The 27,738-nt window shown below is 40.4% G+C and overlaps 1 protein-coding gene across 5 annotated transcripts in view; it reads right to left on the minus strand.

The window, feature by feature from the left end:
- The window catches only part of rptor (regulatory associated protein of MTOR, complex 1), a 204,499-nt gene that overhangs the window by 162,312 nt on the left and 14,449 nt on the right, over positions 1 to 27,738 (minus strand). For all 5 annotated transcript variants that reach the window (XM_082537586.1, XM_082537589.1, XM_082537588.1 and 2 more), the window contains 2 exons: positions 21,839 to 21,941; positions 18,462 to 18,544 (listed from right to left, as the gene is read on the minus strand). In XM_082537586.1, the coding sequence (XP_082393712.1) occupies positions 18,462 to 18,544; positions 21,839 to 21,941 (186 nt within the window). The remainder of the gene's footprint in view (positions 1 to 18,461; positions 18,545 to 21,838; positions 21,942 to 27,738) is intronic.

Below are 27,738 nucleotides of genomic sequence, written 5' to 3' on the forward strand. Positions count from 1 at the left end.
CAGCTTGGATGCTGCTGCTGCTGAGGTGGGTCCACCGTAAAACTTTAATACATAGCAGACATTTCTGATACATCTAGGCAGTTACACATAAAAGCTGACAGTCCATCACAACACAGACGCACCAGCTTATCACTTTAGGATATGTCTTATTAATCTGCAGCAAAGTTTACACTCGACAACTTGGCCCTCAAAACCCATCTACACCAGTGATGATGATGACGTCACCTTCACTCAGTAACACCAGTGACGAGTCAGGTATGAATAACACAATGAACTTAAAGGTTATTACGCCCCATCATCGGGAGGTCGGGGGTTCGAATCCACAGAACAGCTATGCTGAGGTACCCCTGAGCAAGGTACCGTCCCTACACACTGCTCCCCGGGTGCTGGATTGGTGGCTGCCCACTGCTTCACTGAGCGAATGGGTTAAATGCAGACTAATTTCCCTAAATTATAATAATAATAAAAGTATACATTATTACCTTACTAAGAAAGTCGAAACTAAGAAAGTACAAAGTCGAGAGAGAACCCCAGAAAAGTTTTTGGGGTTTTTTTTTTTGGAGATTTGCATTTTGTTTTTTAATTTTAAATTAATATTTTTAAAAAAAACAAAACAAAACACTGTTATCAACAATCTTCACCCTCATAAACACTTAAGACTAACAGCACTACACTAGCAGACATGTCACTTACTTCAACATTTCCCTGACGAGCGTTTGAATATCAACACGGAAAAGGAAATAAAATCTACACTACCCCTCTGCATCAGGTCACTCTAACAAGCAGTTGTCATCTGCCACGAAACAGGATTTTTATTTTATTTTTTTTAAATAACAGGGGTTAACTTCAGTCTCATTTAACATGGACAGTGAAGCAGAAAGGATGATATAAAATGAGCCCATTAAAAGGGCCATCGCTACTCAGGTCGTTGATATAGATATCCCACACTGCCTTGAGACAGAGGGAAACCACAGGAGGAAAGTGAACCATTAGAGGGTAAAAGAAGGGACAGGAAAACCATTAGCTTAAGACTTGAGGGGTAGAAGGGGACTCCAATTATTTATACAGACAGCTGTTCCACTAATTAGAGCAGAATAAGAGGTGCAGGTCCAGCTATTCAGAAACAATCAGGGTCACTGAGAAGGATAGTGGGGTTGACTAATAGCGGCACAGGATTTAAAGTGAAGGATTCTGGGTAGCAGCTGATGGAGTAGTCTCAGTACAGCTATGTCTTAATGTGACATAACGCCTTTCTATTCTGCACTAATGAGCGAAGGGGCATGAAGACGGATATCACAATCTGCTGAGTGCATAATCAGAAGAAGTCACATTTTAATTGAAGCCACTTTAGGAAAAATAATTATTAAACTGAGCAGTATGGTAATTTTCAGACCTATCAAAAGAGAAAAGAAGCTTCACGCACATTAACTGCCCAGTTGTTTACAATGATAAAAACACCACATATACATCACGCTCACTGAAAAACAGCTCATTACCTACAATCCATTAGTCTGGCCTGAAGCGGCTTCTCAACTTTTACTCAGCTGTTGTTAAAAAACTGAAAATTACTGGCGACTTTTTATTGCTGTATATAAGCAGCACACTCAATGGAAACTTCTCATAATTAATCACGTGTGTCACAAACTTTTGTATGCCGGTGCAACTTCATCAGGGACACATTAGTCTCAACATATGCTCTACTGGCAATGGTAGCAAACTGTAATGCTGCAGCAAAAGGCAGCTTTTTGTACAAAATATTCTGGCTTTAGGAGCTACTATCCTTGAAAGGGAAGCAAAACTTTATTGAAAGGCTAAGAAAACCTTTAAGGTGACATTCATCTCCAGAGGTGCATACATGAGACATAGCCAGAAACTGTTAGACGGCCTGAAATCTTCAACCATTAAACTATTACGTCACCAAGAGACGTGCATCTTGCAGTAAGCCTGGCGAGCTGCAAACCTTCAAGTATTTAATTTGGAGCTTAAAAAACTCATCGCACTACACACTACACATTTGATCTTCCAACCAAAATAGTTAAGCTCTGAATCTACAGCTGTTTTCACACAGTCAGTGAACGTTTCTAGGCATTAACCAGCAGAGCTGTATGTAAAAGCACAAATGTCCAAACCAGCTAGACCATGCATTCAATGGGATTTATGTGGAGAGGTCCCCAGTACAAAGCCCAGGGCTGCGAGCCGAGAGGCAGCCCGTCATCTACGCCAGAGGAAGAAATGAGAATGCTTCTGAAGCAGATGTGCACCAGATGTAAATTTCACATTTTCAAATCTTATGGGGTCCGGGTCTTAAAGCCTCCTCATAAATAAACGAGGGAAAGCAGCTGGAAGCATCAAGTTGTATTTTCAGTCATTTGTGACAGCTACGTGTGACTAACCCTTGGAGGTGGTGGGAATTCCAGTTTGGATTTTGGATGTCAAGACACAAAAATATTCACTTATTTATTCATTTTAAAGGGATTTCACAGATCAGACAAAAAAAGACTCATGGACCCCAAAGCAGGTCAACAGAGAAAGGTTTTTAATTTGCTCCTGAGTTGGTGTTACAGAACAGTAAATGTGGCTTGTACTGTAAAAACAGTAATATTAGAAAGTCTGACACCTATAAAACATTTATGTGATTAGTGAAGAGCCCACATTTGAGGACTTGACTGCGATTTGATTTGATATCTGAAAAATGCGTCTATGTTCCAACTAAACATGAGGCTCTCTCTTCACAACATGACTGAAAATCTTCAGCAACATTGCACGTGCATTCATTCCTATGTGGAACAACAGGCTTGGTGGAAAATGCAGACTAAGGTAATTGTCATGTAAATAGACAATTTTTTTCCAGGGCAGTGAATGCAAAGATCATGCCACAGATACTTGACAGATGATGGTTACTGACAGAGACAGACCTGACTGCCAAACATTCTCGAATACTGGCCAAAAATCCCCTACCCAGCTCCATCATAATAGCTAAAATAGACCCACTGGTGCAGCATTATAGCTGATCCTTACCACAAAAGCCAGTAGAGTATTGTGGTAAAGAGAGAGCAAAGGCAAACCTGTGGATTTACTGGTCAGTCTAAATTCCCACCCATGAATTGCACTTAACCAAAAGAGTAATTTTGCAGGCTGCAAAAGTGAACTTCATCCAAAGGTTGTCTGGGCTGAACCTTGGAGATATGGTGAGGAGCATCAGAGGGGTGTTTAGGGAACTAGGACTTCATTCAACTACGACAAGGCCTAGGGTCAGACCCAGGGAGAGGTGGAGAGATTATGTCTCTCTGCTGGCTTTTGAAGGCCTCACTACCCCCCCCCCCCCCCCCACACACACACACACACACACTAGAAGAGCTGGAGGAGGTGGTGGCTGGGGAGGGAGAGGTCTGGGCATCTATGACCTGGACCCAGTCAAGTATCAGAAAAAGAACAAATGGATGGATTTTAACATTTCACAGTGAAATATGATTATCTTAACATAGTTATTAATCACAATGATCAAATGGGTAAAATCTGTTTACTGATGCTTTTTAACCATGCTGACCATCTTTAAGTCCAGGAAGGAATACTGCAAGTTAACTGTTTGACCAAAAGCACTTCATGTGAAACGCTTTTCCTCTAGGGACAATTTTGAGAGCCACTTGAAGAACAAAAGGGCTTTTGAATTTAATATTGCAGCTACGGCTGGCTGAGTAGGGCTATGTTAATAATAAAGAACAGAAACATAGACACGGGCTCTGGATCATCGGTGAGAAGGAAAAGAAGAGTGTGAGGAACCGAAGTGACTCAAATGACTTGCAAAGCCACAAAAATGTCTTCAGGGACGACTGGGTTTTGCCATTGCTGTGCTTCACTAACGTAGGAATTCAAGAAGTACTACGCTGATTGGATCTGCCCACAATTTGTACCATTGTCCTTGAGCACACCCATGAACCGGTGCCTGCACTCTGTTCAGCTGGCAGGCTGTAGGACTGGCATGCACATGCCGTCACAGCAGCACATTTTACATACTGCTTAAAAAAAAATATGAATGAAGGGAGCTGTATCCTTTATCTCTGTCCACTGAGTCACATCCTGGACTCCTGTGTTGTCCCCTCCTGCTCTGCATCCTCTCTAAATGGATAATGTCAGCACACACACACACACACACACACACACAGGTCATACACATTTATGCAATCAGGATGTAATAATAACAGTCACACACTCATCATTAGTATCTGCACACACTCAAGCTCAATGAGTGCAAACACGAAGAGGTGACTCACTGTGGAGACAGCAGCATCCATTCTTGACTGCTGACTGGGACACCAGTGCAGCTTCCCACTGAATTCAGTCCTGTCTGTGATAGCAGGTTTTTGCAGGTAGGATGCAGACATTCACATGAAATAACTTAAAAAAAAAAAAAAAAAAAAATCTACAGCTACATACTTTCACTTGGCCAGAATATTTTAATTTAACCATATTTATATACATCTTTAATTACAGGAGAACATGCATTCTTTATTGCATTATTCAACTGCTTGATTTCATGCTATCTACACCTTTATACACAGATCAACCATGTCTGAGTAAAGGATTTAATAATGATCCTAATAATTCTTATAATAGTAACATGCCCAAACAGAGAATTATACTTTTGTAAATGGAACTATAATTTAAGAATTATACCATTTATAAAAGATACTCCACTATGAACATGAGGTGTGATGAGAAGGGGCTCGTAAAAATCTGAAACCTGTCTTGGTTTAAAATTCAGTGGAATTCCCATTTTGCCTCCACGATGGGCACTCGATCCCCTCCAGTGTGTCAAAACACAAACCCTTCTATTTGATTTTTTCTTCATTTTTGGGAAGTTGACAGTATTGCAGCGAGTGAAATCACACCAGGTCCAGGTGTTGAAGCATGTTGGTGTAGCCAAAAAAGAAAAACCTGTTTTCAATGGGCTCTGAGACAGCACGGCGTGGCACGCACAACAGTCACAGGTTAAAGCAGAAGTCCATTTTGACAGTGTGAACGTGGGGGTTGAATTCACAGTCCACAACCCCCATGAATTAAAAAAATATATATACACCGGTATATGACAAGGATGCTCTAGATTTTGTGCCTCATCTGATGTGCTGTCGTTGGGCTTGGATACTGTGGACTCTTCAACTTAAACCTGCCCAGTTATAGCAGGAGACCCGTCTCCTAACACCAGCAATGAGCTCCTTCCACATGAAATTCAGGACAACTTGAAACAAAAGTTTGAGGTTCACACTGAAACTGTAGAATATACAGAGCAGGCAGTCAGAACAGAACCCACTGAAACTATTCTTGTGGATCCAGCTTCTCAGAACTGTTTGATCGCAAGTGGTATTTCAATCTTCCAAGAACTTATTAAAGCAGCTTTTCCCCCCTTAATTCATCATCCATCTGCAGAATATTCATTTCTCCAGTTTATATGTGATACACAATTACAAATATATACTGCACTCCGTTCGCTGTCTTGAGAATCGAGACCAATCGCGCAACAACAGGCGGTAGGTACATGTGGATGTGGTGATGCAATTGGGACACATGCACACATCAATACATCAATGGTTACTAACACTTTAGCGTCAAATCTGACCATAAATATAGCAAAATACCCGGCCTTCAGATGTCTCATCTTTGGAGATCTGTGCATTAAACATCTCTGCTCTCACTTTGCCTCCTTCCTTTTAATGTAGATAAGATAGAGCACCTTCGCTTCTGAAAAACACTTAGGAGCAGCACATACTACTTTAAAAGGAATGATAAATTTACTTGTTTTCCAGGAAGGAGCAATCAATGAAACTGAAATGCTTCACTCACCCAAAAAACAACAACCCCAAAACACCCCACATCCCATTTCGTGTCCAACCTATAAGCTTAGCTGACAACCAAAACAACCCTTCTGCATTATCTAGAGTTAACCTCCTCCTAACCATTAACACAAGAGGAGTGCCGTATCCAAACTGTCGCCTTCCTCATAAGCACGCTGTCCAGATGGTAGATGTTCATATTTCTTCCAAGAGGCTAATGGTTTTCTCTGGCCGGCTCCGGCAGGACTGAGTGCACGAGGGACGTCAAAGAGAGGTAATTGGGAATGTTTCTGCCTACCACTATTCCCTGTACAGCTTCCCATACATGCTAGTCATCAGGAGAACTCAGATGGGTTTCAACTGATGTGAAATTCAATTCAGTTCAATTCAATTTATATAACCAAATCACAACAATGGCCTCGAGGTGCTTTATATATGAAGATATAGACTTCAAAGGGAATAATGTAGCGTAAGAACGGTGTTGGTTACTGAATTAGAAAAAGAAAGCTTCAAGAGCAAGTACTGAAGCTCTATAACCAGCAAAGCCAATAAAAGGTTGAATTAACTTTTCCTCAAACAGCCGTGATTTATTTTATTTTTTTTAATTCAAAAACCAGAGTGGTGCTTTTCTTTGTTTTTAAAAATGGGATTTTTTACCAATTAACTGAGACACCCAGTCGTATGCTGTGCTTAAATACACTGTCAGCACACAGTGAACAAACCACATCTCCCTACTGCTGGCCAAGCAAGTCCATATACAGCGACATCCTCACGTGATTTGTGTCGTTTTTCTTTTTTTGCCCTTGCTTTATTTTTTCTCCACATGATACAACCTAAGCCGTGCAAGAATGATAAAAATGAACAGTTCCCCAAACACCAAGCAGAGGCAAACACTGAACGCAACGATGGGTGCGGCACACACGCCTCAGAGAATATATCACTTTTCACTGGTTGTTTGGCTGGAAAACTATAATTATGGATTCGTACTCAGTGTTGAGCCGATGATGCCACTTCCACAAACTCTAGCAAACGGTGATTGCCTAAAGTCACATGGGCATGTCACTTCTGGAAATTCCCTCAGCAGCTGAACATGTCTGTGGTTCAGTTTCTGTTATTGAATGTGAAAAGTCAGCTTCCTTCCAAGGGAGACAAAAACACAGCTGTTAATGTGTCATCTTTGTCCCCTTTGTTGTTCGATAGATTCAGTTACTACCTAACTGTCTTGAGCTTAATTTAACAAATAAAATGCTGTTCAGACTGCACATTCACAGTGTAAGAAAACCCCAACAATCATATGACCCCCTAATGAGCAAGCACGTTGGCGACAGTGGGAAGAAAATACTCCTGTTTGACAGGAAGAAACCTCCAGCAGAACCAGGCTCAGGGAGGAGTGGCCTTGAGTGAGGGCGAGTGTATGCACTAGTGGTTTTGTAACCTTTTTGTCTTTAAGCCAAAAGGCAACTAAGATTTCACGAAACACCTTTTATTCATGTGTGCGCAAAATATCCCCGTTTTATTTTCGGTGCTTTCTTCTAATAGCAGCTCATTTACGTTTGTTATAGTATAAAACTCATATTCATAGTCTTTTTAGAAACTTGCTGCTCCCGTTTAAGCATAAAATAGGCCACGTTTCTCATAAAAGGCATGTTTGGTTACACCAGGGCTCGCAAAATCGCTAGCCCGACGTCCCGGGGCTAGCGACTTTTCGAGTCGGGCTACCAAAATCCATCTCAGCCCTGCCCGTCAGGCTATCATAGGAAGGAAAGATATGTCAATGCTTTTGCATTCTTTCGCAAATGTAGCTGAGCAATTATGTCATCGGCATTGATGAGCCACTGTCAATATGTGAGACATGGAAATCGCGTTTGAATTTGCGCTTGTTTTGTGCTTTCACGATCCACTTCATGGACAAAAGAATTTATGTGGCTGGAATATGACGAGCTAAATAACATAATGCTCTGCCGGGTGTGTTGTGAGTTTCCCTCGATTTCTGAGTCGACAAGCGCCTTTGTTACTGGGACCAGTCATTTTAAGAAAGACCTCATCAGAACCCATGAGAAATGCAAGAAATGCATTATTGCCCAGTCTGCACTCTCTTTCCCAGAACAAACACCGATTGCAAAAAACATACTAAAAATAAACCAAGCATAACAAGAAGTCCTGAAAAGGCTGTTTAGAACAGCGTACTATGTTGCAAAGAGTGAACTACCATTGGCAAGATTTAGCAGTCTTTGCAAACTTCAAAACGCAAATGTCCTAGATCTTGGTTCCACTTGCCTCTTACTGAACACCGATTGATGTTCTACACAGTTCTTGCAAGTTCATAGAAATTTCTGTTCAATTAGAACCAAATATTTGAGTTGATGATTGTAATTTGTTGTTGTAATTTGTGTTTTAAATATTCTTAGATTGATGTTGTGTTTCCTTTACAATATTATACTTTAATGTATAATATTGAAAAGGAAACAAAACATCAATCAAAAAATTGTCTTTTTTTTTTTTTTTTTTTTTTTTTTTTAATTCGGGCTACTTAAATTTATTTTGGGCTACCAAAAACTGAAGAGTGCCTGCCTGAAGGGCTACCAGTGATTTTGAAATTTTGCGAGCCCTGTACACGTTATGGCTTCAACTGGAATGCAGTCTAAGAAAGGCAGATTTTATTGGCACAGTGGCACAGGGTGAAAACTTCTCTGCATATCAATACAGGATTATAAATCAGGCTCAAGTCTGGGGGTTTTTATTGGGGGGGGGAGGGGGGGGTTTAAGACCGCTTCAACACACCTTTAAGGAACCAAATTCTAAAAATGCTCGATCCTTTAACTCCACTCAATCTTTCATTAACTCTAAACGCAAAGCCATCCTTAAGGTCGTCTATCACATTTCTGAAAGTTCCCTAAAATATTACACAACTTTTTGACTGAGTAGTATCCTCCGTGACAAACTAAAATCCTCACACTGAAAAAGTGGAACTAAATTTTTATTTTCTGGCAATGTGGCAAAATTTCCTGTGACGATTGGATAAAAATAATTTTCCTGAACACAAAAGAACATTTGCTGTTGCTCTGCTATGACAGAAATAACACGTAGCCAATCGTAGCATTAGCATTACTTATGTAAAATATAAAAACAGGTGGCACAACAGGTGACCCACTGGCTCATGATCACTATGTCATTACTAAAGGAAACCGTAATGGCTTTTTAAAAATACAACATAAGAATGTAGCATAAGCAAAGCCTGCAAAGTGTGTTGCATCATTAGCAGCTACACAGAAACCCTTCACTTGTGCTCGTCCTCTGCTGTGTAGCTTGGCGTTTCCAGGGTGATAAGAAGAGACTGCAAATCTAATCAAAGTAAAGTCTTTGAGGTTCAGCTCAGTGATACATTATGCAAGAGAGGGGTAGCCGAGTGGACGGCAGGGGTTCACAAGCTGTAGCCCGGAAGGAGAGCAAACTAAAGAGTGGGTAGCATGAGAGGACACCATGCAGTTAGATAAAAATACCGAACCTGTTTAGCAGCAGCAACATGTTCAGCAATTTAGAAACAATGTGCTGGCTTTGAGAAGCCCATTGGACAAGACAAGCACATCGCTTTTCATCAAGATAACAAACAACCAGCAAGTCAAGAGGGGGGAGTTTCAAACTAGATTCCCAGACAAATAACAGAGAGGACAGGGAGAGAAAAAACAGTAACGTGCACAGAGAAAATGAAAGTGAACAAGTGAGGCTTGAAAGGGAATAGCAGAGCAGACGAGGCAAACAGAGAGAAAACTCAAAGAGAAACCGAAAACTAAGGTATCACATAACTTCTACTTTCTTGATGCCATGTCTATGAAACAAAAGGAGTCCTTGGTTGAATCCAGTCTGAGCTCTGTAAGATAACAAAATAAAGCCACAGTCAATAGAAGCACAGACAGCAGAGAAAGAAAAAAAGAAAAGAAAAAGATGGTGCTCAACAAAGATGGCTGACAAACTTGTGGTGGTGGCAGCACTGTGCAAAAGCAAAGTGAAGAATTATCAAAAACAAAAAAAAAAAAAAAGAGGGCTGAGAGTTTGCAAGTGAAGGAAAATTTTAAAAAAATATTCCATTTATCTGAAGCCTATCCCAGGTGCTATAGAGCGAGAAGGCGGGGTACACTCTGGACAGTTTGCCAACCTGGCAGGGCCAATACCGAGAGACATAACCATTTATACCTACAGCCAATGAAGGATCACCAATTAAACTAAACCCACAAACAGTCTTTGGACTGTTGAAGCAGAAGTACGTGGAGAGAACCCATGCAGACACCGGGAGAACAAAGGCAACACAGGAACGCCCTGGCCAGATGGGGGATTCGAAACCAGGACCTTCTTGCTGTGAGGCAACAGTGGAACCATCAGGTTGTGCAGATTCTGGTTGATGGTCGTGCAAAGCTGTTCTTAGTCAGGGGAGCAATTTGTCTGTCTACAAATATTCAACATGAATAAATTATTCAATTCAATTTTATTTATACGGCGCGAAATCACAACAACAGTCGCCTCAAGGCGCTTTAAATTGTAAGGTAGACCCTACAATAATACATACAGAGAAAAAAAATCCAACAATCACATGACCACCTATGAGCAAGCACTTTGGCGACAGTGGGAAGGAAAAACTCCCTTTTAACAGGAAGAAACCTGCAGCAGAACCAGGCTCAGGGAGGGGCGGGGCCATCTGCTGAGACCGGCTGGGGTGAGAGAAGGAAGACAGGATGAAAGACATGCTGTGGAAGAGAGAGATTATACAGCAAGTAGTCCCATGTTATGTTAAAAAAAACAAAATCAGAACAGGTGTTAGTTGTGCCGATTTCCCCAATTGCTGACCAGTGCATGCTCTGCCTCATACACTGCAACAAAGCATTGCCACTTTGTTACTGTGATGTTCAGCCCTAATTTATAAAAGATGAGGGGGGGGGGGGGGGGGGGATTTCTAATAGGTACAAAAACTATACAACTGCCGCCAAAAAGCACCTTTCACTTAACTGAACTATTCAAAATTCCTGCAGAGGCTGCCAGATAATCTGCATCCTACTATGCAAAACCCATCAACAAGCAGAAAGGATGTCTTTTCTTCATTGTAGTGCAAGGAAAGCAGACAGCACAAAAAAAGAAAGAAAAACTCAAATGAATAAAAAAAAAAAACCTCCACAGGCGAAGAAGAATGGTAAAAACAAGACGACAACAATAAGGATGGACACGGGAGAATCTTGATTTGAGGTGGAGTGGAAAACAAAAGGTCAGAGAGAGAGAGAGATGTTAAGGGAAGAGAGAGGAGGTTGAGTTGGTAGAGAAAGTGAGTGGGCAGCAGCCAGGACAGAGTTTGCCTTTCTCTGTACGTTTTGTGTCCATGAGAGTTAATTTAAGAGTACAGAAGCAAATAGAGAAACAGATTCGTGACAGCAGGTTGGCACAGCTAAACTCCCTGGGCAGCTCAACTGTTGCGAATGCTGCTCTTACATATCAACATGACGGGGATGGAGGGCTAGGGGGGTGAGGGAAAAAATGGCTTCTCATTTGGTCTAATATTCCCCATCTCGTTTCATCCGAAATGAAGTTATTACACAATTTGTCAGTGCTGTCACAAAGCAGGTAATAACTGCAGTTTAATTGACTGCTTTGTCAACGCTTTATGTAAGGTGTGTTGGCGAAAGCTGCACTCCAGTGTGGAGCTGCAGAGCTGTGAATCCTCCGGCTGGAAAAAGGAACCGCTTTCTCACCCTCCCACACCTCCTCCTGCACTCCTACCACCATTTGCTGCTGACCTCTCAGGTCAACCAAGCCCGAGCCTACATTCCTTCAGCTGCAGTCTCTGGGGACGTTTCTTCCTCCACCCTCCTCTTACCACACGTGTTACTTCTGAACTCTCTTACCAAACAGCCACACACTGTTGTATTTTTATTTCTAAAGCCTCGTGATGCTTTTTGGCGGGTATGTAGGGTTTTAGCAACATGACAACAGGATGAATTGAATTTCGATCCTCTGTAGATACTATAGCACCAAAATTGTTTTACTGGCTCATTTTTTTATCTTGGTTTTTTGTGAGCGTGGCATCTCCACCTGAGCAAAAAGAGAAACTAAAAAGAGAAGAAAAAAAAAATCCATCTTGTTCAAAACCTCAGAGACCATGTTCACATTCTGCTACCACGTCTCAACAGAAAACAAAAAAAAGGCCATGATCAAATCCAAAACTATATGAGCAGATTAAAACATATTCGCAGGTGGTTTGAAATCAAATTCAAACCCAATAAAACCAAAAGAAACTCAGCTCAAGCACTCAGATCAAATTTCAAGTGTTTGCTTATTTTTTGGAGTCATTCTCCAGAGGATGCCTGTCTTTCAGGAAGAAGAACAGAGGGTAAAAAAAATATATATATATATATTGGAGAGTAAAAAACAACTAACACTAAACTACCATGCATGGGAAGTTAATCCCCCCCTAAATAATAAAATGAAAATAAAACCAGCTGCAACAACATTGTGATTTTAGTTCCTGGACAGCTTCTCGAAATGATGCCACACATCAGCAGCATATAATCACTACAAGTGTCCAACCTCTTCAGAATTGCCCAGTTTCCTACAGTTTATACACCAGATATTACCAATGTTGCAAAAAACCTTTGGGGGGAAAGATCTAAACAGATGACAGGGTGAGCTGAACTTAAACTCTGATCAGATAACTTTGTCTCTAGAGATAATTGACAGTATTTCAGAGCTTGTCAGTTCAGTTCATTTTTATTTCAAACATTTCAAACATGTGCCTTCACAATCATTACAAAATATCATTCCATTATTTGTTTGAAAAGGAGTAGGCAGAAGTATTTACTTATTTGTCCCTCCCCCCTCAAGTTTTACCTCTCATTCATTTAATTTTTTTTTAGTCTTAAATTAAACAAACAACAGTGGATATCTGTGGTTTCTAAACAGATAATCAAAAGCTTGTTTGTAGTTTACAGTTGAATGTTGGCAAATGCAGTCCCTCTTTAGTTCTCACACCAACCGGTCGCAGCAGATGGCCCCGCCCCTCCCTAAGCCTGGTTCTGCCTGGTTCTGCTGGAGATTTCTTCCTGTTAAAAGGGAGTTTTTCCTTCCCGCTGTCGACAAAGTGCTTGCTCATAGGTGGTCATGTGATTGTTGGATTTTTTTCTCTGTATGTATTATTGTAGGGTCTACCTTACAATTTAAAGCGTTTTGAGCCGACTGTTGTTGTAATTTAGTGCTATATAAATAAAATTGAATTGAACTGACTTCTCCACACAAGCCATGTACCTGCATTCAACCACAGCCTGGCCAAAAGCACCACAAGCAGACTGCAAACAAGACAGCTTAAGGTACCAAAAACTTTCACTAACCCCGCTGCTATGGTCTTCCACAGGAAGACTTGCATCGAGCATTTAATAGCTAGATACGTAAAGATCCATGAAGTGTACACTGAGAAAAGAACATCGCATTGTTTGTGTTTTCTGAAATATTTAATTTATACTCAAAAATATGCAATCATATTTCATATTTTCATAACAGGTTACTTTGGACAGAGAAACACTGAGCGGTTTACGAGTTCAACAACAGATGCATCTTCCTGCTCAACGAGCTGAACATTATAACCTTCTTGAAAGCAGGATTTATTGCTTCTTTCATGACAGACTGCTGTATTAGCTTCGCTGGCTTTAGCAGGTAAAGTGAGCGTGTCTGTCAGAGACTTCTTTCAGCTAATTCACCAACAAAAGCAATGGTGCCAATTTGTCAGCCATAATCCAATATCTGCACATATCAGCAGCATTTATTAGAAATATTGGCCGGGGGATTAGATTTCATCCTGAAGGGGGGGGGGGAAGCCTTTTGTGATTTAGTCAGCGTGGATCTTTATGTTTGTAAAAAGCTGAAATAAAATCTGTTAGATCAAACTCCTACAAATGCTGCGGCTTGCACCATTACGGTGATCCATGTCAGTGAATGGCAGATCATTGTCTAAACACTGGAAGCGCAGTCAGTCACTAAGATGAGATTTCCTGCTGTCATGGTGAGCACTGCTTTGTTGCTTCTTTGCTTTTTATGTCCAAACAGAGAAAGTTTCTTTACACTTATACTCCATCTCTTTTACTCCTTAGAAAATAAAAATTCTTCTTTGGGAGACTTTTACTTTGGAGGAGTGTCATGTGCTCCAATGACTTCCCAATTTTTGGAGGAAGACAAAAGCACCAAGGAGGCTCTGGGAAAAGGACAACAGCTGCTGCTGGCATGAACGAATAAATGTATACACACATATAAACTTAGAACAGCTGAGTGTACAAAAACACATAATGCATCTATTTTTTATTTTTTTTTTAAGTATGAATTACTGTCAAGAGCATGTGGGCGTTTTGTTGGCATACTGCATATAAGAAGTATAAAGGAGCTGGAAAATGTATGTTTTCTAAAATAAACTCATATAATATCTTAATATGCGTTCTCTACTGGCTGATTGCTTGGTTGATTGATACTGGATTATTACAGCTGTATCTTGTCCATATTTCTCCAATATGAAAATCTGGGAAAGTTGCCTCATTTAGAAATGATGACAAAACAGAGTTTGGCTAGCGGGGAAGTTCAGACTAGGGCTGGGCCATATTATACCGTTCACGGTAATACCGGTATAATGTTAGGCAACGATAGGAAAATGAAATATCGCAATAGAATATGAGTAAAACGCGCATGCGCAGTGCCTTTGTTTTCATACGCACATGGCTGATTGTTGAGTGAAACAGATGAACCAGAATTGGGTTGTAAAAATGGTGCAACTTCAGTGATGTGGAACTGGTTTGGTGTTTGTCCATCAGTTACACGACAAAGCACATTTTTTTGCAGAACATGCAAACGGCCGTCATTATTGTCGTATTTGTCGGACTAAGATGCTCTTAAATCTGGGAGTAATCTGGGTCCTAAACCCCCCTCTTCAGGTCAAACGAACACTGCAGCATCACTGAGAGTTTAAAAACTGTCTAAATTCTTTCATCTTTAATAAAACGATCAGCATTGCTGCTTTACCAGGTGTAACTATGAAGTTTAACTTCCAGGCATCCATGAAAACAAAATGTATTACATTTAACGGAGTTAGAAGTTAGCAGGAAGCTAGCGGAAGTTAGCTCGCTAGTTTCGCTAGTTACCTAAGCATGATATAACATGTTCTGACTGAGATTTCTGAAAAAAATCAAACGTACAGCTCTGCTATCACTTCCAACATAAATGAAGGCAGGAAACTAAACAGCAGTGACGTTTGTAGGGTTACTGAAGTTGGGCTAGCTGGTATATAATGATGTGCTACGTGATCGCTAGCGACACAGCTATGTTAGCATAACATAAACAGTGAAGCTGGAGGACGAACACTAACACTTTTCCACTTATAAAAGTTAACGTGAAGGTTCCTCATGGTTAGAGACAAATGCAATCGCATGGCAGGATGCTGTAAACGGACCAAACTTCAGTCAGGAGAACAACTGAGATAATCCATCCACAATACGAGGTTAGTCATTAATATACTGCAACAACATGGGAATAGAGCAGAATTCAACATTAATGAATCAATGTTACAGAAGTGGAGGAAGCAAGAAGAATGAGTTGAATAAAGTTTGATTTCCTGACTGCTTTGTTTCGCTTAATGTGCCTTATAATCCCGTGCACCTTATGGTCCGAAAAATACGTACTGCGCACTGCAGTTTAATGTTGCAAAGCACCTCTTTTTAACTTCAGTGAATATTATACATGGTTATGCTCAGGATATGTCAGCCCATTTCTACTGGAAATGCCTTTTGGTTAAACTTTCAGCAAGGAATTTGCATTTGCACTGTTGCATTTTTATAAAGCTTTAATGTACATAAAAACCAGCTTCTTGTTTAAGTGAAAATAAATGGAAGGTTGTCTTTTTGCGCTAGTAATGTTGTGGAGTTGTATTTTGTCTCGCATCAATTATATCGTCGGTTATATCGTTATCGCAAATTTTCAAATATATATCGTGATAAATATTTTTGGCCATATCGCCCTGCTCTAGTTCAGACCATCAGTTTTAATACTTTTCAGTACTGTCTGCAGGACACAGAGTAACCCCACAGCTGGGCAGACAGTGGTGACCTCTTAGATACAAGTCTAAAAATTAAACCGGCCCATCCCATCCATTAGCCAGAGACCAAAGATGGACAGTTTTCCACTAAAGGGCCAATCGGTCTCATAATTACAAGTTGATCTGCTATAACTCTTTACTGCAGCTATTGCATCACCGCAGACTAGGGCTGCTCAATTAATCGAATTTTAATCACGATTACGATCTGGGCTTTCAACGATCATTAAAAATGACTGAGCCGATTATTAGCCCCTCCCTCATTTATCCGCGACACCTTAAAGGCCGGTCCGTGAAAATATTGTCGGGCATAAACCGTCCGTGGCGCAAAAAAGGTTGGAGACCGCTGATTAAGAGGACCTGAGGGAAGCTCGGAAAGCTAAGCAGAAGTTATTTGGAGAGGAGAGTGACTGCCGTTGGTTGAAAAGAGAGGTAAAAAAAACTTCAGTGGTGTTGCACACTATTTTATATTATTTTTTAAAGTCATTGTTAACCCTTTAAAGCCGGTCAGAGCAGCACGCTCCGTTTTGCGTAACTATTTTTAAATCCCTGTAGAACCTGAACCGTGTAAGCTAGCGCAATAATTTGTTTTGCATATGAAACCGGAGGAGTTGTACTTACATCTGATGCCATCAGCTTGTCCTCGGTCACGGTTTCGTTCCACATATAGCTTTGCAAAAATTGCATAAAAAGCGCTTGCAGGAACAAAAACATAATATTCCAGAAACACGCTTTGCCGATCCATCAGCTGTTCGTAACACTTCCCACAGTGAAATGATGCACCTGCTGTTTTCTTTGCAAATTTGCATCATAGGATTGTTTTTTGTTTTTCCTGCAGTATATAAAAATTGCTGTATCTCCAAAATAAAACTATGAAGACACTCAAAATAAATTTCCTGTGGTGGGAAACTATTTTTTGCAACTTTATTGTATTTAAAGTTTTGAGGGATAAACCTCTTAAATCTCTCCAAGTAGAAATATATGTAAACAAAACAAAAGCGATTTTCTATTTTTTTTTGTAGTTTATTGCACTTTTTTGCAATTTATGTAATTACTATGCACTTAATGCAGACATATTATTAAAATATGGGCTATAACAGTTGTATTGATGTATAGCAACTTGAAATGCTCCCACAAATGGCACTACAGCATGTAAAAAAAATAAATAAAAATAATATAAGCTCTGGTGGACTTGGTTCTATAGTAGGTCTTAAAGGGTTAAATAAATATCGTCAAATAATCGTGATCTCAATTTCAGTGAAAATAATCGTGATTATCATTTTTGCCATAATCGAGCAGCCCTACCGCAGACTACAAGAACTGTGGCAGTTCATCATGCTGCTAACTCTGCAGGCAGGAATCTCCCAGTGTGGCATCTGCTGTTTATTTGTTTTCAGAGCTCTGAGATGCACACATAGACCGAGTTATTTCCCATTTCTCCCTTTTTTGCTTGCAGAAATTTCAGTAAAAGTAAATATGGTTAAACATTTATTAGCAACAACTTGAAAAAGAACTAACATTTTGGAGGCCTACACACATCACAGCCCTACACACGCATGGAGAAAGCTGTAGACCAAGTGGGATACACTGCGAGTCATTTTCAGTTGGGTTTTATTTGCATTTAAAAAAAAGTAAAGTAAGTCTGAACACTTTCTTTTGAGCTTATTTGAGTAAAACTGGAAGAAAACTGGAAGCTGACGTAGTTGTGAGAAAGTGTCCAAGTTATTAAAGGTTGGTGTAATTTAATTAACACACATTTAAAAAAAACAAAACTATCTAAGAAAAGTAGGAATAATAAATATGCATGATGTCAACTGTAGTTCTTAGGAAGAAAATCCAGACTCGGTTTTCTGAGACACTGAATGAGTCAAAGAGAACTTTAAACAGCCTCTAAACTGTCGCTTTCACATGTAAAGTCAGACTGAACCCATGTGACAACAGAGCAGTAGACAGTCCAGAGATTTCACAATAGCAAGGGGTCAATAGGTGTGTGCTCCCTCCTGTATGGTCTACCCCAGTACTGACACAGAGTTGCCTGTTTTGTACAAAGTGTGAGAAACTTCAAACCTGATTCTTCCACTGGTGTCTGAAATGTATGAAAACAGCTTTGCACGCTCTAAATTAGACCCAGGAACATTGAATTAGGAGTTACTGTTAACACAACAGCTGAACAGCTTCTCATCAGTGTTGCGCACAGTGAAATGTTTTTGTCTGAAAACTCATGATGAACAAGCTGATGTTTAAGTTCCCAGAGCTTTAAGCAAAGATCAGTCAAATCAATACCAGAGTACCAGGAGGTGGTGGAGGAGTCATCAGTGTAATATTCAAAGAGTTTACTGAGAGGTTACTGCTTATAGAAAGGTAGGTGATTGTTCAGTTCAAAGAACAGAAAAGTGCAAATGGTTTAATGGATGCCAAAAATCAGTCATTGATGATATTATTTTAATAGGATTGAGTCATTATCTAACTCGGTCCTGAACAGACGTGGTGTGAGTCTGTGTCTCTGGTCACAGTATCGGTTAAAGACTCACCCTGGGCTGCCAGTTTTCATACTGCTTCTGCAGGTTGGCCCCGATGGTCTCCAGGGCCTTCTGTGGACTCATCGACAGAGGATCTGGGAAGCAAACACAAGAGTGTAAACACACTGCAATTAACACAGACACACATACAGACGCACACACAGCAAAGAAAATAGCCATAACTGAGGAAAACCACACAAGTCGATGTAGAACTAACAAACCAGCCATATAATTACTGCTTTAACGTTTAGTGATTAAGAATTCAGCCACGCCACGAGTACAAAGAAGTTGTTGAAGTTGTTCGTTTCAGCATCAAAGGGACATTTCTTATTAAATCTGAAGCGGGGTATGGAAAAATAGCAGCAGCCGCTAAGGTTGAAATATTGATGAGAGTAAATCAATATGGCATGAAGAAAAGCAGAATATAGATAAAGGACAGATCAAATTCTGCTCAGGGAGGAAAAAAAGATGTATTAGTAGGTTTTCAGGGGATAGTGATATGCAGAGAATGAAATCATTACTGTTCTGATCAATGAGGACTATTCACATTAGATCACACCACAACGGCCGCATTATTTTACATTATGTCTAATGTACATAATACATTTACAAACCATATATAATATTTTGTTTAGAAATGACACGAAAATAAGAAAGAATTTGACTATTCAGATTTGAATATTTGAAATGTATTGATCATAAAATCCTTTTCATTCAATGTTTGCACTTTGAATGTGCCTTTAATGACTTAAAATATTAGCAACATGCTAACAGGGGCAACTCCTCTGGTTTAAAAACAAAGATAAACTGTATTAAAGTCTAAGGGGAAAAGACCCCTGCACTTATTTGAATACTTCCATTAAGACTTTATGGTCTCAGTCACTACTTTTAAACATTATTTAATAGAACATAAACTTCATTTTGTAACTTGTGGTCCCATTAGAGCAAAAAAAAAAAAAAGAAAGAAAGGAAAGAAAACATGGTGTGTTTTAGCATGTGGCTACTTAGAGATGGACAAGTTTGTGCCGCATTAGCGCACATCGTCCCCAGATTCTCGTCCAGAACCACTGTTCGCTTGTCACATCTGGTTTTAAAGCACTAACAGGGCGACATCATAAACGCTCAGCTCTTCACTAACCAGCTATTACGTGCTCTATGGTCACAAGGCCTTGCTCTCTCATCTCCGGTTCAATCCCATCTGTGTCTACTCGGTGAATGCTCAGTAATATTGTCTCTGAACTTGATGAACATGCATCTTGCAACATAACGCTTCTGTTTATACTGCATACACTGGCATCACAATTTCCTGCTATGGTGCAAAGTGAAAGGCAGTTTCCACAAAACCGCACACACACACCAGTGAAACAAAAAGCAGATGTGAGGTTTTTGTTTTGTTCCCCTCCTCCCAATCTGCGTGTGGCTCAAACATCCATGAGAGATGAACACTACGGTGCATTTTAGGACGTCATCCCAGCCTTTAACACTTCATACACCCAAATGGCTTCTCACAAGCCGAGTGGCAGGTCTATAGAGCGACAGTGTCCTCAGAAGCCACTGAAAAACTTTCAGAAACTTTAAGAGCTGTGTTTCCACTTTAATGTGCTTGCCTGACTCCTAACAGTCAGTCAATCCCAGGGGAGCAAAACAATGTTTTTTGAGGTTCCCATTCAATGGAGACGGTTGTGTTTTTGTTCTATGTCACATTATGTGGTTCCGGTGAGGGCAGACTGCTTCATCCCTGTGTGACAGAGACCTTATGAATTTAGCTCCCACGGGAAAGCTTGAGAATATCCCTGAAGTGAAAGTTCAAGTTTTAGTGTCATGTAAAAGTCACGGTGCTCAGTAGTGCTGAACACCATAACACCGCCTTGCTCTTTGAACCAAAATTATTTTTCACCCAAAAAAGGAAGAAGTCTGTGTTTCAGCCCAATAAAGCAGTTTTTCGATCCCTTTGATCACTGCGTGTACAGCAATGATAGCAACAACACCACTAAATGGCAACATGACACAATACAGAAATAACTGTATGTAACTGTATGAAATAACAATTCACGAAGTGTGTTCTTTGCATAGTATCTTGTCCAGCTAGTACAGGACCAACACAGAAAAATAACTACTAGCCAATATATTATATTGATATGTCGTAAATATTGTAATATTGTCGTTTTCAATAATCCAGAAAGCTGGCTGAAGCCAGATGTAAACAGTACACAGTTAAAAATGAAATCACAACTGTCGAGAAACTGATCGATGAGTCCGTGCATGTCTTGTTTTTTTTTTGTTTTCTTGACCATAATGCCACTGATGAAGTGCAGAGAGGCTATACTGGATATAGGGAGAACACAAAACCTTAGGGAGGGCAGTGTTTCTAAAAACAATAACAAAAAAAAGCACTATCAAACCCCTCCACACACAACTCTGCAAGAGTGTTGCATTGCTCAAATTTTGTAAGCGAAGAGCAAGCTTCAGCCCGTCTGCAGCTTCAAATCACAAAAACCTGCAGCTTTGACATGAAGCGAGGACAGAGGCTGAGGCAGCCACAGTCACGATGCAACTTTTTTTAGCAGTTTTAATAAAATGGCACGTGTAAAACCAACTGTAACCCTGTCAGCTTACCAATTTGAATAACTTTCACAGGTTTTCACCTCAGCGCTCGGCAGCTCTCTAAAACATGTTCCTGAGAGAAAACGCTCCAGGTATTTTGTACTGAAAACTAATATTTTTCTCCATATCTCTCCTCTCAATTTTATGACATTTCTCTACTGTCCACTCTTTTCTCTCCACACATTTCCCTTCAGATGTCTTCTAAGGTAACCCTTGTTACTGTCATATTTCAGGCCTGCTTCCAGAATAAGATGACTGGGTGCACATCAAAAGTTAGTGAGGCCGATCAGCGTACTATGGATAGTCCTGGAAAACGCCAGAAGATATTCTAATGGGTGTCAGACCACATCTGTAATAATAAACTGAGGTGTAAACACTCGTCATTAAGGGTACAGAGGTGGTCGTAAAATATCATCTTTATGAGCAGAAAAATCACAGCTGCACTAAATTAAAATTAAAATTTAAACCACTTATAATAACTTATCTGTAGCAAATATGGATAACGCAACAATCCCTGTAAAGAGATAATGAATGCATTAGTGTGTGTATGATATCCGCTTGTTCACATTTTAGTTTTTGATCCACATTATCTAAAGTGTGTCCAAAAATCATTGACAGCATTCACACTGAGGAAAACAAATGCCTGAGAAATATCTGTTTATTTTCACACCAACAAGAGAAGCAGGACAGTGTGAGAGCCTTTAGTGAAATACACGCGTGTCATTTAAGCTCAATAAATCTCATTATGAGTCTCTTTGATTTGTTTGGTGTCTGCGTGGACTCACCTATCCAGCACTCCAGTCTGGCGCAGGGGGAGGTCTTGACCACATCAGGTGGGTCCACTCCCACGTTGAGGCACAGCACCAGCGCCACGCTCACAGTCTTCATCTGGGGGCAGACGCAGAACACAATTCAATCCTCACACATCAATACACAAATCAAAACAGGCTGGTGGATTATTTTTAACACCATTAAATCTTTATTCATGAGAGAAAATGCCATGAGCACCCAGACTTGTATTCCAGTACATCCTGGGAGTTTTATCCCGGTACACCACAATCTGCTGCTGCAGGCCAATGAAGCTCCACTGGAGCGGTGAAGGTCAAGTGTCTCACCCAGGGGGAACCTAACAGCAGTTACTGAGAGAAGAGATATACTCTTTCCTTTGGCACTCTCTGCATCTGGTCCAGAAATTCCCAAGTCTGAAGCTAATGTTGGTGCCACACCTTTAAGGCAGCGGTCCCCAACCTTTTTTGCGCCACAGACCGGTTTATGCCCGACAATATTTTCATGGACCGGCCTTTAAGGTATCACAGATAAATACAACAAAATAAAACTAGTACCGGTACCGAAAAAAAGAAGATTTATTCATAACACACGTGAAAAGACCCAGGAAAACCGAGTAAACGATAAAAACGATAACAAAATAACGCTGAAAACCAATAAAAACCCTGAAAACTATACATTTCACACCTGAGCCTCAACTCTCGCGGCCCGGTACCAAATGACTTACGGACCGGTACCGGTCCGAGGCCCGGGGGTTGGGGACCGCTGCTTTAAGGAATCTAACCTGTGACCTCAGAGGTGTGTCAGCACACAGGTCACACTGCAGGCATGAATTTTGAACACTATATATATTTAATGTAAGAGAGAACACAGTAGAGCCCACTACTGAGCGCTGTTACAGGGTGAAACTACTGCCCCGCTTTGCCTATAAATACAGTATATAACTGATAGTACCCCAACTATTATCTTCTCCATCGATTCTATTCTCTGTAGTTTTCCATTTAATTATTCGTTTTATTATTTATTTAATTATTTGTATTACTGTAGAAAGAGTCATGTGATTGAAAATGCATATTTTGTTTTGCGAAAAACAAAATATGCATTGGACATGTTTATAAATCCCAATAAAAGTCTCACTGAGCATTGGCCTGTAGTAGAACAAATATATTAAATTAAGCCAGAAGACTTGCATCAAAGAAACTGACACCACCACTGGTAGGGAACACCAAAAAAGAAAAGAAAGAAAAGAAAACGGGGAACAAAAACAAACAGGCCATCAAAGCAGAACAACCATGAGCCAGGGGTTATGTGGCAGGACCTGACACATCAGCTTGATCAGGCAGGAGATGCTTCCAACAAGGCAAATTAAACATTTCACCAGCAGTAGGCAGTCACTCGTTCCTCCCTGTCAGTACCTCAGAGTGTCTTTTGTGTGCCACAGCAGACATCAAGCTTTGTGACATCCTGTGGTTCGATCCTGTAGCTCTAATGAGCTTGAATGAAGACACTGACACAAAGAGTTGACCTCAAAGGATTCTGACAGATAAAGACAGAATGATCAGCCGCCTAAACTCTTATAAATGCCAAAAAAAACCTATAACACCACTATCTGACACCAGATAAAATTTATGCAGCTGCACAGGAAGAATAGTAATTTTACTGACTATTACCAAACCTTTAATGGGCGAAACAAAATATTTTTCACAACTGCAAATGTAAAAACAGTCATTTGAAATGGTGCTAAATCATTTCAAATGACTAAATGTGACATTTGCACAGAGCTGAAGAATAACAAAAACTGCACGGCGGCATAAGCGACGAGCTATTGGCCACACAGCTCAAACTGTATTCTTACATTTAATATTACAGCATGAGGTTTAAAATAAAATATTCAACTCGCTCCTGTATAATTGTGTTTATTTTGGGGAAAGTAAGATAAAATTCTCCTTTCAGTCATTATTCTGGTAAATTTCAGACAAAACAAACCGATTTTTGTAACACTCAGTGTGACCTACATTTCTTAAAGTAAAAGTAGGAACCATTTTTTTAAAAAACAGACTCCCATTAGTTCCCAGAATTCATATTTAAACTTTAAAAATCATACTGTATACATTATTTATATTTTACCTTGTCAAATCAATAATTTCCCACCCTCTAAGTCTTGTGGTGTGCAAACACAGCTATGTGAGAACTTATCTTTTCACGTTTTGCATTTAAAATGCAAGCAGTGTCTCTGGAGCACATTGTAGTGGCTAATTATTCTTTGAGTTTTATTTTCTAGTTCAGTCTCGAGATTTCTGCTCCACAAGCCGACCTGCCTCTGTCACTGAAACCGCCCAGCAGGTCAAGTGTTTGTTGATGGTTTTGCTTGACCTGCGTCGAGTCACGGTTTCATCATCACGCCGCTCTGTGAATCGAAGCCGGGGGGGTGTTTGCTCTGAAACAGACGGCGCTTGAACTTCATAAGGCCCTGTGTGTCATCTTGGCTCCAATTACCTGGAGGTTAGCTACCTGCAGGGTTCCCTCACAGCAGCTCTGTGCCTGAAATCAGGTCAAACTGTGTGAAGTAAAATTTAGTGGTTGCAAAGCTTTGATGTCCACAACCACTTTTTTTATTAATTATGTGATCAGTTGTGCGAAACAGAAAGTTTGTCTCCAATTTACTCTTCAATTCTTTTCATAAGACTTTAATTCTTTATGTTTTACCACTGTTTTCCAATTGATGACAGCTGACTGGTACTACTTTCTCTACAGATTTATTAAGGCTTATTTGTGATTTAGCATCCAATAACCCAGCTAAAGCCGAATGTCTTCGCTTTTTTATGTTTCCTAAATCTTCTTTATTAATATGAAAAACAACAGATTATATTTCTCAATATATATTTTCTGTGGTTCTTTTGTCTGTTCTGTGAATTATTGCAGTGAAAAAGTCACTTGTATCATGTTCATAAATGATTAAACTAGTGATAAAACTCTACTAGGTTTACAAGGAGCCATTGATGGATTGCAGCCACACAGCATTATCGCCGCAGGCTAAATCCAGAAAATTCACGAGCATTACTGAGGGGGACTCGATGACTGGCCAGCTAGGATCCCAGCGCGGGAGTTTTCCCCTCATAGCCCAGAGGTCTGCTGGATCTTTTTCACACTTTATGCATCACAAACTGTTATAAATAAACTACAGTTTTCTGACAGCTTTGAGTTGGAGTGAAATTGAGATAAACAGTGGAAAGTCCAATTGGAAGCTCAAAAAGCACATGTATGTGCATCAGTGTTTTTGTAGTGAGTATTTCATGCGTTGTGAATTTCTACAGGGTTAGAAAATTCTAGTGTAGTGCATAACTATGTACACAATTACAGAGGTACGATTGTTAATTGCCAGACAGGCATATTGGTAAAATGGTAAATGGCCTGCATTTGTATAGCGCTTTACTAGTCCCTAAGGACCCCAAAGCACTTTACACTACATTCAGTCATTCACCCATTCACACACTGGTGATGGCAGCTACATTGTAGCCACAGCTGCCCTGGGGCGCACTGACAGAGGCGAGGCTGCCGGACACTGGCGCCACCACCGGGCCCTCTGACCACCACCAGTAGGCAGACATGAGGTTAGTATCTTGCCCAAGGATATTTGGCATGCAGCCAGGAGGCAGCCTGGGATCGAACCACCGATCGGCACATTTCCATCAGAGTCCTCATCACCGTCAATAGTAACGGTTTAAGACGTGCCGCTATGTGCATCACTGTGCTGCTTTAACCATGACAGTCTTTGTGGTGCAATAAGAGTGTTAAAACCTCCGCCCAGCTTTGTGCACGTTTTTTTTTCCCTTTTCTCTTGTTTACGACCCTTTTTGGCGTGAGTCTGAAAGGGATTTTTTCGTTTGTTACTGGTTCACATGAAGCATGGCCTGCAATCGAAATCCTATCATTTCCTTGGTTTGGACAGATATGCAGTGGCATTTTACGTACTGTGTCTCCACATTCAGACGGGATGCTTGTTGTTCGAGGTCAAAGTCATTCCTGTTGATTTTCCACAGCTTAGGCAGTGGGACACTTGTTTATGTGCACTGAATGGCATCGCTGAATGACTGCGTGCTCACGTACAACACCATGTAGGGTCAGCGGGATATTTCTAAGTCACCTTTGACAGCAAGCGATAAGATACCATCTCTGTCTGTACATAACTGAGCAGGGTTAAGAGAGCTGTTGTGAAAATAATTAAGGTGGCCTGTGCGTTCCCACTGGCAGAACAAAACACTGTTGTGATAGTGGGACTCAGCAGGACAAGCTCAACAGGTGCGCTCCTCCTTACACACAGATGAGCTCAGTTTCGCTTCACTTCATTCATTTCTACCCGAGCTCCTCAACCCACACTAGGTCCCACAAATGCGAAGTGATATAGAAGTTTTCTGCTTGGCTACACAACAGTATTCACAGAGTAGTCATCCAGTTGCTGTGCAGAACTAAACTAAGATGACAGCTCCATTACAGACATTGCATTGCTCACAGTGGCATGACATTCCCTGACACTGAAAATAAGACTGGAAGGATTTAAACCTAATGAGGTCAAATCAATGAAATTAACAACAAAAACAAAAAACAAATCAAGTTTGTCTCTTTACATGAATGCAGCTCAGCTTTTAGACTTCACTTTTGCAGGCGAGCCAGATATTAGAGACAAACAATCTCCTTGATCTTATTTTGACAGTCACTTGTAGCTTGTTCACAGACCATTTATTTCCAACTTGGCTTTCCCGTCCAGCAGGCTTGTTGGCCAGGTTTCGACTGTGGCACTCACTGATATCGTTCAGCTGCTTCTCCAAAAAAAATGAGCTACACGCACGATTAAAGGTACTCCAACGTCACTGTACTGTAGTGGTGCTAGTGAGTACTTGGCAAATTAAAGTACTTGGAGAGTCCAAAGCTGAAAAGTTCTTTCGTGTGCATTTATAAATGCATCTTTAAATCCAATGATATCGCATCAAAGGGGCTTAAAGTATGCCATTACCTCCCTTGTCACCACATCTAGACCATGGTGTGGTTTCTTGGGATGCACTCTATAAAGATTTTTTACGTCCTTCATCTTTCAAAGAAGGATGGTGGCTTTCCTTCAAGCGTAATGTCCCCTGACACACAGCTCAGGACTCAAATTGCAGAAAAGTCAATGAAAACTCGGGCATTTGGAAAGTTATACATTTATTATGTCGGGTTTCCGATTATCTTGTCCAAACCTTCATATCTTTTCATCTAAATCACTTAAAGATAAGAAGCATGCAGTTATTTCTTCTGCTGGGAGTAATTTTACTCTGTTAGCACAACAAAAAACTGTGATCTCCTTATGTGATACACAAGTGCATCTGCCATTTGAATAAATATAGACGACTAAAAGCGGCTGGAGTCCGACTGCCAAAACAAGGTGATTTATCAGCTAATGTGCAGCAAGTGTAGGTATTCTCTGGCAGTCCTGCAAAACACCTACAACAACGGCCTGGGAAAGGACATAAAACACGCCACAAAGATGCCAGCTCAACTGGGAAGACCCAGATCAGATTTGCCCTTTTTAAAATACAACAGCTGAAATGGCAGCACACTTTAGAGACATTAATCCAAAGTCCGGAGAGAGGTAAAAAGATGTTTCTGTTATAGCAGGTAAAATGTCAAAGAAAACTGCTGAGAAAACTTTAAGGTAATTTTTTTTTTCTTTTTTTTTTTACACCACCAACTAACAAACGCCAAAGAAAAGCATCAGCCTTGTCAGTTCAGGAAAACTGCAAAAATGCATATAATTAAGATCATAGTGTAAACAGCCCTGATGAAATTATTTGTTTCCATTCAGCTTCCCACGCAGATAATTTATAATCCATTCAATACAAATTTGCATGAGAATAATGGAGAT

Source organism: Aulonocara stuartgranti (genome assembly GCF_965226115.1).
Source record: "Aulonocara stuartgranti genome assembly, chromosome: 6".
Classification (NCBI taxonomy): domain Eukaryota; kingdom Metazoa; phylum Chordata; class Actinopteri; order Cichliformes; family Cichlidae; genus Aulonocara; species Aulonocara stuartgranti.